Genomic DNA, 13,044 nt, shown 5'->3' on the forward strand with positions numbered 1-13,044 from the left:
TATGCTAATCAGTACTACAACAGACCTCCCTAGGTAGAAGGTCCTTACGTATTTTGGTGCTGGGTAACAGAAAACAATGCTAAAACAGAACAAAGTAATAGAAAGCTGAAAAATAAATTGAGTCAACTATTAGTCCTTCCAGTGTTGTCATCTTTGTTCAAGAATTGTAGTGGTGCTGTAATCTCTCAGCTTCTTGCAAGCTAGCAGGACTGTATGTCTGCATGGCTCTCACAGGTGTAGCAGCCCAGTGCCGTAAAGTTGCAGCACCCAGGTCCAACTCATTTTAGTTCTTGTTTCCCAAAGGCTAGTTGTCATTTCAGTGGAGAAACTGCAGCAATGCATGGGGTCTCCATCTGCACAATTATTCAAAACCCCAGGGAACCTTTTTGTTTTAGATCTAAGAAAAAGAAAGAAGACTATTCCTTGCCCTCCTTCTCTTCCTCCTCCTCCTTCTAGCCCCTAAAGTATTGATTATATGGCCATATAGCAGAACAATAACATTTAAAGCCTAATACACCATTACAGTGCATTGGAAATCTTGCCAGGACTCTTAAGGTGAGTGAACACAGTATGGCATATCCTGTTATTCCCACCCAAGGTGCTAAAGGAAAAGCCTAATGTGAGTTAGGTAACAAGTGAACACCTGGAGTTAAAGCCATCTTGAGACTGTTCATTAACTCTCTGACAGGCCATGAATTAATCACGTAACTTCCCAAGCCTGGAGCCCTTGCTCATGTGAATACGGTCTCCAGAATTAGACTCATGGCTTCATTTTTTTCATTTATGAAAAGGGGCAAAACCATATGCATTGGCTTGTTTAACACAAGGATTTGGAGGCACAATTAGTTTTTGTAAAGAACTTTGGAAACAGGGTGGCCTGTGAAAATGCCAGATACTTTTGTTAATCATATTTAGCAGAAGGAAGAAATGCGTGATTACAGTTTGACATTTACTGTGATGTTTGTGAAAACAAATGCATGGATTATGAGGGGAAGTAATTTGTTTCTTGCAAAAACCATACAAAAAACGTACTTAGTCATTTAGAAATACTGCTTTTTGCATGTATTATGTACATATGCATTATTAGATGCTGGGATGTCACTGGAGGGCACATGCAGAAATTAAACCAATAGGTAGCATATGTGCCTATGCGAATGTGGATTGTGCTTAGAAAATATGTATTGTGAGCCTAGCAAATGTGATTCTCAGGAGAAATAGTAATATTCTCCTCACTGATATTTGCAGTGGGCTTTTTATTTACAAGGCTATAGGAACTGAATTTCTTCAGTGGCACAATACGAAAGGGAGAGAATCAGAGTGAAAAGGCTTGTTTGTTCATTTTAGCGATCTATTTTTCCAAAATAAATATTTGCTTTATTTTATTACCAACAAATGTGATGAGGGAAAAAAGGTCTTAAAATCAGATCATGGGTCATATTATAAATGGTAGGAGGGCACACATTCCTTTAAGAAGATTATGATGTAGAGGGTGGAATGTGCTATACATGCGTGTCTCCATCATGTATTTATTGATCACTGACGGGACATCTGAAGTACAGGGTGTAGCATAGAATAAAATCCTGCAGATTGTGTAGCTGGAACTGCTCTTATAAAGGACTAAGTTATCAGGTCTTTCTTTATTAATAAAAGTATCTGCATTAATTTTAGTTGCAGAGTCATGTCTAGTGAATACTATGATACTGTGATACTAGGGAAAGCTATGTGAGAATATAGATACTGGTCCTTTATTTTTAAGTTGAAGTCAAAAAGAGTATAGCTGTTGACTTCCCTGGAAACAGAATTGGATTCAGGTGCAAGAAATACATAGAGTCAGGTTTATTGTGCTTTGCATTTCTGTTTTGAACTGTGTGTATGGAGTAGAAATGGCATCCTGGTCTCTGGGAACTCAGGAGTTAAATTTTGACTTGTAAACAAGTAGGAATTTATATTTTTATTTCTATTTATACCCTTCCCATTATGGCAGTCTATGGGGTGAGGCAGTTTTTTCCACCATAGAAAATTTCCTTGGCTGAGTTTAGGCAAGAATAAACATTTCCTTCTCTGGGATCTGTCTCTTACTAGTGCTTTTCAGCCAATCAACATTCAGCTGAGTAAAAGAAGTTCATACTAAAGGCTTCATTTTGAGTTGTTGGGTGGGGAAATGTATATGTACATGCAGTGAAGATAATTGGCTCTGTGCAATAAAAGTGTATTTGATTTTATAGGATATAATCATTTCAGTGCCTAACCATACTGGCAGACTCGCCAGATCTTTATCCAAGCTGATGATTTGTTTATGCCAAATCTCACAGTATATATTTCAGTTCAGAAGCATCAAAGAATAAATCCAGTTATGGAAAAAGATTAGTTACTTTGATCTTGTAAACTCTAATACCCCTGGTAAAAGTACTGTTTCACTTCTTATGATTTGCATTTTGAAGCTAAGGTATTTAGATTAGGGATGGGCTAACTGGCTCATATACAATTAGAACCAAACTGTTCACCCAGAACTTTAGCAACTTCTTTTGTGGTTGCAGGATGGGGGATAAGTGAAGTTCAATTTACTGGACACGTTAATCAGATTACTGGACACATACTTATTTCTGTTGGTATTCTTCATTTCATTTGCTACTTTTTCTACCTATCCTGGTTTTGACCAGGCCTAGAAGAGGAATTATGTGGAAAGGCCTGTTCCTTTTGAAGGATTTCAAATTCAACAGAGATAGAGAAACTTTTACTGAAGAGTTCTTTGATTTCTGATGTTCATGATGCTGTTTCTCTACCTCACCTGAGGCATCACAGGGAGAAACTCATCACCAAATTTTACTGATGCATTTCCTGGCCTCCTCTCCACCATAAGCAGTTAACTTCACAATGCCTTTCTTCTCCTAGTTTCAGAGATGCTCTCATTCTCATCTCGTGCTTGCTGCTGCCAATCATAAATGTTAAGAAATCATGAGACTGGCTTGAAAACTAGGCTTGTGCGAAGCGGCTAGTATTCGCTTCGGATTCTGCTTCGGCCAATTCAGGGGACAGTAATTCGATTCAGTGATTCGAATCACTGTCCTGAATCAATCCCCGCTGCCCCACGCTGTGTGGGGGGGACCCTACCGAAAGCTCCCCTGACTCCTGCCCACTTCCCCTGCCCAGCCCCAGCTCCTGGTTCTTAAGAAAAGCCACATACTCACTGGCTCCTGCCAGGCGGGAGGGGGAGGAGAGGGGGGCAATCCCTGCTGCCTCCCACTGCCCTGCACTGCAGGGGAGGCTCTGCCACAACTCCCAGAAGCTCCAAGGCTGCTGCAGCAGCTGGTGAGTGTGGGCTTTTTTTTCTTCTTTTTTTTTTTAAGAACTAGGAGCTGGGGCAGACAGGGCAGCCATGGGGGGTGGGGCTGGGGAAGCAGGCAGGGGTTGGGGGGCACTCAGGGGAGCTGGGGGAGCAGGCAGGGCCTGGCGGGGGTCCCTCTATGGTCCCCTCCCCTAGCCCCCACCCCCTACTTACCAACACAGAGTCCGGGTCCAGCTCCCTGTAACAGTGAGTGGGGACTGCCCAAATATCCGGAGCTCTCAGAACCTTTTCCGAATCGATTCAGAGAGCTTCGAATCAATTTGGACCTTTTTATTTGTCTCCTGATTCGATTCTGATTTGGAGATTCAGCCAGCAAATCGGGCCAAATCTCCTCTGAATCAAATCAGCACTCAAAGCTTCGCACAGCCCTATTGAAAACCATGTGATTTTGTTTGTTTTATTTTTAGGTTTTTAAAAAAATAATGAGTTTTAGGTTCTTTTTACTTATCCTTTGAGTTTTACCCTTTATGGTTCATACTTTCAAACTTTTTTCTCTGCCACATACTGGTCTGTTTTTAATGAAAGCAGAGGTCCTTATTCAATAATATGAATCTAGGAGCTGGAGCTTTAATAAGCACATCAAATAAAATGAGGCTTTCAATAAGATTTTGAGAGTTGGTGATCCTAAGTCTTTGAGAATCTCTAAGACACACCCAGGGCCTTTAGACCCAAGAGTTGAAGTCCTAGATTATTTTGGAACATGAGTTAGTTTCAGGCTTCACAAAGAAAGAATAAGAAAATGTGTGTGGTTGGGGGGGGGGGGGGGGGAGATTCTTTGATAACCCAAGGCCCATAACCTATAATTGTCTTCATGTGGGTGGCCCATTGGATAAGATTTTCAAAAACACCAACATGAAGCCAATGGGACTTAGGCTCCTAGATACCTACATTTTGGAAGTCAGATTTAGGTTCTTAACTTATTTAGGTGCTTTTACAAATCTTATGCCCTCTGTCTCATGCTTTCACCTTGACTTCAGTTGAACTGTTTACTCCAAGTATTTATTCTCTCCTCCCAGGACTTCTCAGTAATACTTGAGAAATTAATTGGAAGGGTCTGGAAAATGTCCTTGCTTTGTTAGCTCCTATTTTTATTAAAACAAACACAGTTTTTGGCAGTACAAGCTACTTGATCAGTAAAAAGAGAGCATCAAACACTCAGGATAAGGAAGAGTAGCACTATTGAGTCAGTCAGTATTCTGTATTGCAGTAAATTAAATGCCGTCCTATTACAAAACATTCAAGAGATACTTTTTTAAACCAGATTTTTAACCAATTTTTTAACAATTATAACCAGTTCATCACACTTGGTTTATATTCCCTAAGCCCTATAATACTGTTAATCTAATAAGGGTAAGAAGTTGTTCCATTTGTCTTAATACTTTTTTTTTCCAACCCCAAGTTTAGAGTGAATATTTGCAATTAAAGCTGGTCCTGTGCCCTCCCTATGGCCTTTCTGTGACCAGTTACATATATTTAGCTGGTATTCACTGATATGCAAAGCCTGTTTAGGCAGTAATAACTTCCATCATCTTTTCTAAAGGTTAATCAGTCAAAAACACTGCGGGCAGTTCCTCTTAAAATGTTTCTAACCAGTGATAGTGAAGGTTCCCTGGTACTTTTGAAGAGCTAGAAGTGCAGAATCCAGTTCAAGTCAGTGAAACTTAAGGAGCTTCACCATCTCAGAATTGCTCAGTACCTTGTACTTTTGGTCACTAGAAAGAAAGACAAAGTTGTGTGATCTTTCTTAGCTAATTGTGTTAAATTCTGGCACAATTAGAGGGTCACAACTTGGGGGATCAGATTATCATTTCTGCCACACACTGGAATAAATTTGGAGTAACTGCTGACTTCAGCAGAACAAATCTAGATTGAAGCTGGATTATTTGAAATCAGAATCCATCCCAGTATTTTTATAGGATTAAAATGATGTACTTTTCCAGAAAAAAATATTAGGGTCTTCAGTTAGAAGCTTCAATTTCAAAGGCTAAACATTCTCGTCATGGGAAACTGTTTTTGGCAGTCAGACAAGCTGAGAAAGAGAGAATGTGTGGGCTCCAAAAGACTGCTGAAGAAAACTGCTCCTCGCATCTGAACCAAGGTTGGGCCCTTAATGATTAACTTGAGGCTGAAATCCGATGCCCATCCGACATGCCTGCACTGTGGGAGAAACATAAACAGTGGCTGAACTAGGTGCTTAGAAGGCATACCGAGGTCCTCTCAGCTCAAAAGTCAAGAATCTGTGTCTAATACCTTGCATGTTGCTTACCTTCATAGTCTTTACCCAGCTAGATAGCAAATCAAATAGGAGTTCGAATACAACCTGTCTTTTTCCATAATTTAACAGTCTGTTAGGGAATCTTGCAATGCACGTAGAGATAGGAAACATCATTTTAGTGTGGATAAATGTGAATTCAGAAGGATCATTTTACATTTCATCTTAACAAATATGTGTTACATCTGGTACTGTAGCCACCTGTCATTCCTTCTCATGTTTTAGAATATCTTCATGCCCACTTCACTTTCTCCTACTGCCTTTTATTTTAGTAGATCTGATGAAAATTTGCGGAGATAACCCTAGAGGACCAGCAAGCCAGGTTTCTTTTCCTAAAACAAAGTTCTCTTGCTCTATCTCTTCTTCCTCTTCGGAGGCAAGTGTTATAAATTTGTTCACATTCACAAAGTTTTCATTCCAGAAATATGTATTCAAGAAGAGAAAGCGATTAAGATTTTCCATGTTAAGCAAAGCAAGTAAAAATGTCATAGAAGAAAAGAATGAAGAAAGATAGACAGGCTTTCATGACACTTTAAGAATAATATATAGGGAACAGGCTTTGATGTGAAATTTAACACAGTTTTGGGCAGTGGACAGTTTAGGGTAATGAGCTTTGGAGTCTGTGAGCTCAAAATTTCATTTTGACTATGGACAGTTCAGCTGTAACCAAAATTTGTTTCCATCTGATGGATGTTTGGGGGCTACATAAAACAAATTGGTGATCGCCATCCAGCACATAGAGGACAGGCTGCTGCATCATTAAACTTGTTAGAACTGGCACCAGTCAGCATCCTGGGCAGCAGATATCGCAAAGAGGTCATGGATAGAATAGGTGCTGGATCCCTTCTAGGTGAAGTCCACAGACTGGGTGGTATGTGGAAACTTGCAGTGGGTAAGGAGAAGACTGCAGCTCCCAAACTGTCATTTTCACAATCCAGTTGTGGAATTGTACAATTCAGGTGTGGGCATAAACCTCTCTCAGGCCAACTTCTGCTACCACATACCCCATTGACTTAAGTGGTGCTGCACAGGAATGTGAGGGTCTGTCTACACTAAGTTTGCTGCTGGGTCAAGGATACAGGTTGTAGCCATGTTGGTCTACAGGCAAAAGCAATCAGAACTCTTGGTAGAGGTAATATCTCTTATTAGACCAACTAGATATTTAAAAAAAAAATCTTTATTTGCAAGCTTTGGGGCACATGCACACTTCTGCAGGGATACAAGAGTGTAAAGTTTGTAACATTTCTCCTAGGGGGAAATGAAAATTCATATTTCACAGGAGAACTGAAAGGTGTTGTTAAGATCTGGTTGAAAAAGTTCATTTTGTGCAAATTAGGCTCAGATAAAAGTTAGAGCAGTCTATTTACCTCAAAGTTATCTGATGGCAAGCAGGATGTTGAATGATGCTTCCTTCTGGTTGTGATGTTTCATATTTCACAGGAGGATGGCTTGATGGAAGGCTGTCCTGGGGAAGGAATTTCTCTTGTGTTGAGCCAGCTCTGTGCTCTGTGAACATACACATTTGGCTCCTGCCTTTTGTTTCGAGCCAAATTTGCTACCTTTTACAATCTTTACACTCTCCTGTGCCTGAAGAAGTGCGCGTGTGCCCAAAAGCTTGCAAATAAAGAATTTTGTTTTTGCTAGGCCAGGCTTTTGAACTCTCTGATTGCTCAGTGCTAATAAAAATGAGTACACGAGCTTCAAAACATCCACCAGATAACTAAGTCCTGTATTATGCAGCTGAAAACATACTTGATGATTATTATACTGAAAATTCTTCATGCATTGGCTGCAGTGAGGTATGAAGTAAGCTCACAAATATTTTTCCTTAACCACAAGAAATGCATTTTTCTTCATTGTAACACTTACTGTATTGTTGTCAAAGTAACTGTAATTATTAGCCTTCCAATTCAGTCTGTAACTGAGTCCCTGGGCATTTAAGAAAATGTTATCACCAGTTAAATTATTTGACATTTGCTCCTTATCATCCTATTCTGGAAGCATATACTAAACTCTTCCAACCTTTTCTTGGACCCGTTATCAGTCGCAGTGGACATTCCAGTCTGCAATACACAGTTACTTACTTTTCAGCTGTTAAAGTATCCTGAAATATTTAGGAAGGCTTTCTTTTTCTGATACACTGGAATTCAAGAACCTTCTGTTTTTCCTTGAATGTTTCACTGTTTTGGGGGCTTTTGCTGATCTTAGTTTTAATTTTTTAATATGTGCACTTTATTTACTACCTAAACATTTTGTGATTACTGGACACATATTTGAGGAAACAAACTGCAGACTTCAAAGGTTAGAAATGAAGTGATGAAAACTGTTGACATGCATATAGAAAGACAGAACTGGAACATTGTTTTGCAGTAGCTGACCTCCTTCTAATGTTCCTTAGTCAGAATAACACTGTTCAGGTCAAACCTATACATAAATTCATAGACTTTTAGGCCTGAAGAAATTTTCCTGATCGGCCAGTCTGACCACCTGCATAGCACCAGCCATATCATTTTAATCTGATGTGATTGAAACGTGTATTGATGTGCTTGATATATTATTTGACTGCATGGCACAGCTCTGGCCTCCCTATCAACAGTTTGAATATTGAGGGCAAATAGATTTTTCTTCTTTGGTTTCATAAGTAAAAAATGTCTTTCATCTGAATCTAAAATTTATTCTTTCTTGTGGTATTAAAGAATGAGTAAATGAATTTTGCTTGGAAAATTATTTTGGAAAGTTGTGGCCTACAGTGTTAACAGCAAAGTTAGTCCTGGTATTAGGTGTAACCCTTAAGGGGTCTTCATGTGTTTCTCAGAACCAGAGCTACTATTTTTATTAAATTGACTCTGACAGGATTGCACTGATGTGAATGCAAGATTTGACCAGTGGTCTGTGAAAATTATGGAATGATTTTGGGATCATCTTTTGTGCCTTTAGGGCACATTTTTCAAAGTTGGGTGTCTGTGCTCCTGGCCACAGCCTTCCAGAAATGCCAAACAGTATCAGATTAACTGAAAACAGTAGGACCTGCAAGTGGTCAGCGCCTCTTGAAAATGGGGTCTCTAGATTAACATCTTAACTGGATAGACATCCAGACTTAAATATTTTGACTTTAGATTCCAAGTTGAAACCTGTTTCTAAAAATACTATGCCAGAGGCAGGCCATAGGTTAAATAATCCCCTGGCTAAATATGTGGCACACTCTCCCGTTAAATGAATTTTACTGACACCAAGGTGTTACATTCCAAAAAGGCAGCAGCAAGAGGTTGCAGCATTTTGAGTCATCTGGTATGCAAACACCTGCTTCTTGGCTGTGATACGACATGTAAACTATTGGGTCAATACAGCAAGGCCTTTCCCATTTTAAATAAGCTCTATCTTTTGTGTCCCATTATCTTTAATGTCTCAGTAGCACCTATATGTCTCAACTAAGATAAAAACCTATTGTCTTAGATACTGCCCTTGAACATAGTCAGAGACAGTCCCCTCTTCTAAAATGGTGAAGTAAGGGGAGAGAAGTACAGAGAAGTCGGCACTCCAAGATGTTTTAGGAGGATACGGATTGGATTACAAGCCAGATGGCTGGTTGTCCTGTCCACTGCCCTCTCCAAGCATGCATTATTCTCTTTCCATTGTCACATGTGGCACTTAAAGCTGTTGGAGAATTCCTCTCTACTGCTCCTTCACAGGGTCTGCAATTTTGTAAAAAGTAAGCAGTGCCTTTTTTTTAACAGCACGAGAGAGAAGGGAATGGGACTGGATGTGTTCTGAGTTTTCCTCGGTTTATTTTTAAATCTTCCAAGGAGCAAGTTGGCTCTATACAATGTTCAGAAATGTTAACATTACACTAGCAGATATGCATGTGAATAGAACTGTATCGTGCTGCTGCCCCAGGGCACCCCACAGCCATTAGCTGATGTGCACTAAGTATTCCACCTGAAGGCTGAAATGGCTTTTTCCACATGAACTAGTTTTCCCTTGATTTTTTTTTTGGCCAGGACCCAAAAATCATTAGAGGTGTGTTGTACTGTAATTCCTCCTTTGGGTGAATCCAAATTCTGTTCCCTTTTGGGGGCATCTGTTCACCTCATTGCAAAGAAGTCATGCTATGGATTGTGTAATACATTTCTTGAATTGTAAGGAAGTTTTTTGGAAGGCCCTTCATTTATAGCTTCCCAACAGCATCGTTGTAGTCTTGAACCTGAAAACAGCTGTGGGTTCCATTACAAAACTAACCCTGATCCAAAGCCCACTGAAGTCCATGGAAAGAGCTGTAATGTCTTCAGTGGAGATGGGATCAGACCTGTAGCCCTGGGTATTTAAATGGTAAATCTTTACGCTCTTAAGAAAAAAAAGTGCCTAAATATTATTTTAATTAACTTTTCACTTTGAGGTTGAATGATAAATATGTTTGGTGCCATATTCCTCATGTCACCTAATCAAGCACGTGGAAATGGCTATGAAATTCCTATGCCTGTTGTATGTCTTTATTTGAACTGGAAGCACTTCAGTGGCTTTTCAAATGTTCTGAGCTCTTCATCAGCAAAATCATTTAAAGGGAATGATGATCAAACACATATGTTAAGACAGAGCCTGGATGGTCTAATTAATGTATTTGTCCTTTTCCTTTCACTCTCAGCTTTATATTCAGGCCAGACGTCCTGAGAATCTAACCTTATTGATTGCCAGAGCAGCATACTATTCTCATCCCCTGAGGCTGCAAGGCGTCAATAGAGGAGTACCATACCAACAGTACCAACCTGTGGTGATGCTGGAGCAAGCTTATACCATTCACTGGGATGGGGGAGCACCAGAGGACATCATTCTGTACCCAATTAACTTCAACAGGTACCACCCAAAAGTTGTTTGAATGTCTTTCCTTTAAAAAGCAGAGCTAAAGTGCTTTTCCAGATTCCTGCTGATATACCCTTGGACAAATATCAGCAGTTGTTAAAAATGGTTCAAAAAATTGTTAATGATTGACACTTACAAAGAAATGCCTCTCTTTTTTCATTTTACTCCAACCCTTCTGATGGGCAGAGGAATTTCTCCTTCCAGTAAGTTTTGAAATAAAATCCAAGTTACTACTGGCATCCTGTCCCTGAAATAGCTCCAAGGGAGCACTGGCACGCTCACTGTCAGTTTTTTTCATACTAGTTGCTGTATACGGTTTTTATTTCCTGCATATATAAACTGCAGAAATTATTTGACTATCGATGGAGCGTTACACTTTCTGTAGTCTAAACAGCATGGTGGTTACTGTTTCCTTCTTTATTTATGTAAAATTTAAAACCACCAGGACCCCACTGAAATATTTCAGAACTGGCACAGCTACTCGGGCTTTGTTGTATTCATTTTCCACATTTTTTCCCATGTAATCTTATGTTGCATAAAAGTAGGATGTATCCACTTTGCCCTTATTTTCCCCCTGCAGGCTGTTTCATTATGCATAGATTTCTCCAGTTCAAGTAAAGGGCTTGACTGATGTCTCAGGAATTTGAGTTTTGCAGTGGTGTAATGCCATTAATTTCAGTGTAGTTTCTCCCCTCAAATCAGGAGGATCAGTCTCACTGTGTATGCAATCTATCCATTGCTTATATTGTCAAAAGATATAGTAATGTGATGAACACTATGGAAAATCCTACAATAGATTATTTAGCACACATGAACCCTGATAAAAGGCAATATAGTAAAAGAGTGGAGATAAGCAGCCAACTCTGATATTATTACTAGCAGTCTAATCATGCAAGGGCAGACTTGAAAGGTATTTAAGCTCCTGAAGATAGTAAAGTGTATAAATGCGACTAAACCATTTAGAAGTCAATGGGAGTCAGACATCTAACCACTTCAGGTACTTTTGTAATCCCACTAGGCATCTTTAAACTCCCAAATATCTTTGTAAATTTGTCTCATGAAGTATATCTAGCTACGATACATGTACAAACTTTGTTCTTCCAAGACAGGAATTGCACAGGTTTTAGCTGAGGGCAACGTTTGGCTCGGTCATGAGTGAGGTTTGCTTCCCTTGAAATTCTATGCTGAAGAAATGTTGGGGCAAGCTCTGTCCTTAGTTACACTTGTGAAACCCCATATACATCAATGGAATTGCACAAGTGTGACTGAGGGAAGGATTAAGCCCTTTGTTTTTTATTCCCGTTGCAATGGACAGCACTCAAAAAGTCCATTTTGCTGTGCATGAGCTAGTCTACTGCATAGGCAGATGTTTGAAACCAGAGTTCTTGCTATCTCTGCTGCCTGCTGCTATTCCTCAGAACCCTGCATTTCCAGATGTGGGTCAGACGTCTGCTTTGTGGGTCAGATTCATACAGCAGAAATGTTTAAACTTTGTCTAACCTGATTCCACTTTGAAAGCTTGCCAGTAGCCTGATAGCCTCATATCTGCCTAAATGGGTCACTGGGAGTGGTGCTGTGTGGGGAGGATAATATTTAAGACAGAGATGTGAACAATATAGATTGGTTGTCCCAGCATGAGTTGCTCTATCATACTCCAAATCTTCTTCCTCACTAGCTGTGCTGAGACTTAATCTTTTCAGGCTTCATCTACAAGTTAAAAAAAGAAGGTGTACACAGCTTTGTGGTCAAGTGTCTGGAAGTTACGCTTTGGATGTTGCTGCCATGGGGGGGAACTTCTTAATATAGCTAATAGTGATCTTATTAAAAAGTCCATGTTGCAAAATTCCCTATAATTTACAGGAAGGAAAATCAGTTTTTTATTCATGGACGAACTCAGTTTGATCATTTTATTTAAAAAAGTAAATGGTATCTTCCTTGCAATGATGCTAAATATTTGGGTGCTATAAAGGGTGACTCCAATGGGACTATGCCAGTTTAAAGCATTTGAGGCTTTGGCCCTTTAGTCTTTAAATGGAGACTCACATTTCTAAAACAGCTCTGGGTCCTTGACAAGTTGCATCCAGCATGCTGACCCTTATTTAGGCAGCAACATAAACGCATTGCATAGTCAAACCCGTGGTGCAGTTGCGGTTCTCTTGATTGTCTTTTGTGAAACTAATCAAATCATTTGAACAGGGCAAAGTATCCATTCTTAGATTGTTCTGATCCAAAACCAGTTAGCCAACTGTCCAGATTGGAGAAATATAAACAAGAAGTATACTTTACTGAAAGAAAACTACAATTTTGCTTCATGTCTCACGTAGCTTCTTGCTTACAGCGGTGGAGAATGAAACAAGTGTAGCAATTCCCCAATGGTTCGGAATAGGCTAGACACTGGTGCAAGACCAAAAATGCTGTAAAAGAAGTGATGAAAATGTTTAGGTTGCATGAGGGAGGCATTGGGAAGAAGTTCCCATGGAAGGGTAAAGCAACTGAGGTGAAAGGAAGACTTAGGATTTTGAAAAAAAAAAGTCTGCTCAAGCATTTCCATACTTTTCCTTTACTTTTATAT

The 13,044-nt window shown here is 39.7% G+C and overlaps 2 protein-coding genes across 4 annotated transcripts in view; both read left to right on the forward strand.

Moving 5' to 3' along the window:
* Positions 1-13,044, forward strand: part of LOC102560730 (cell surface hyaluronidase) — a 68,472-nt gene that overhangs the window by 32,532 nt on the left and 22,896 nt on the right. For all 3 annotated transcript variants that reach the window (XM_059714608.1, XM_059714607.1, XM_019477577.2), the window contains exon 18: positions 10,258-10,466. In XM_059714608.1, the coding sequence (XP_059570591.1) occupies positions 10,258-10,466 (209 nt within the window). The remainder of the gene's footprint in view (positions 1-10,257; positions 10,467-13,044) is intronic.
* The window catches only part of CEMIP (cell migration inducing hyaluronidase 1), a 141,524-nt gene that overhangs the window by 25,705 nt on the left and 102,775 nt on the right, over positions 1-13,044 (forward strand). The gene's annotated exons all lie outside the window — the stretch shown is intronic.

Source organism: Alligator mississippiensis, chromosome 11 (genome assembly GCF_030867095.1).
Source record: "Alligator mississippiensis isolate rAllMis1 chromosome 11, rAllMis1, whole genome shotgun sequence".
Lineage (NCBI taxonomy): Eukaryota > Metazoa > Chordata > Crocodylia > Alligatoridae > Alligator > Alligator mississippiensis.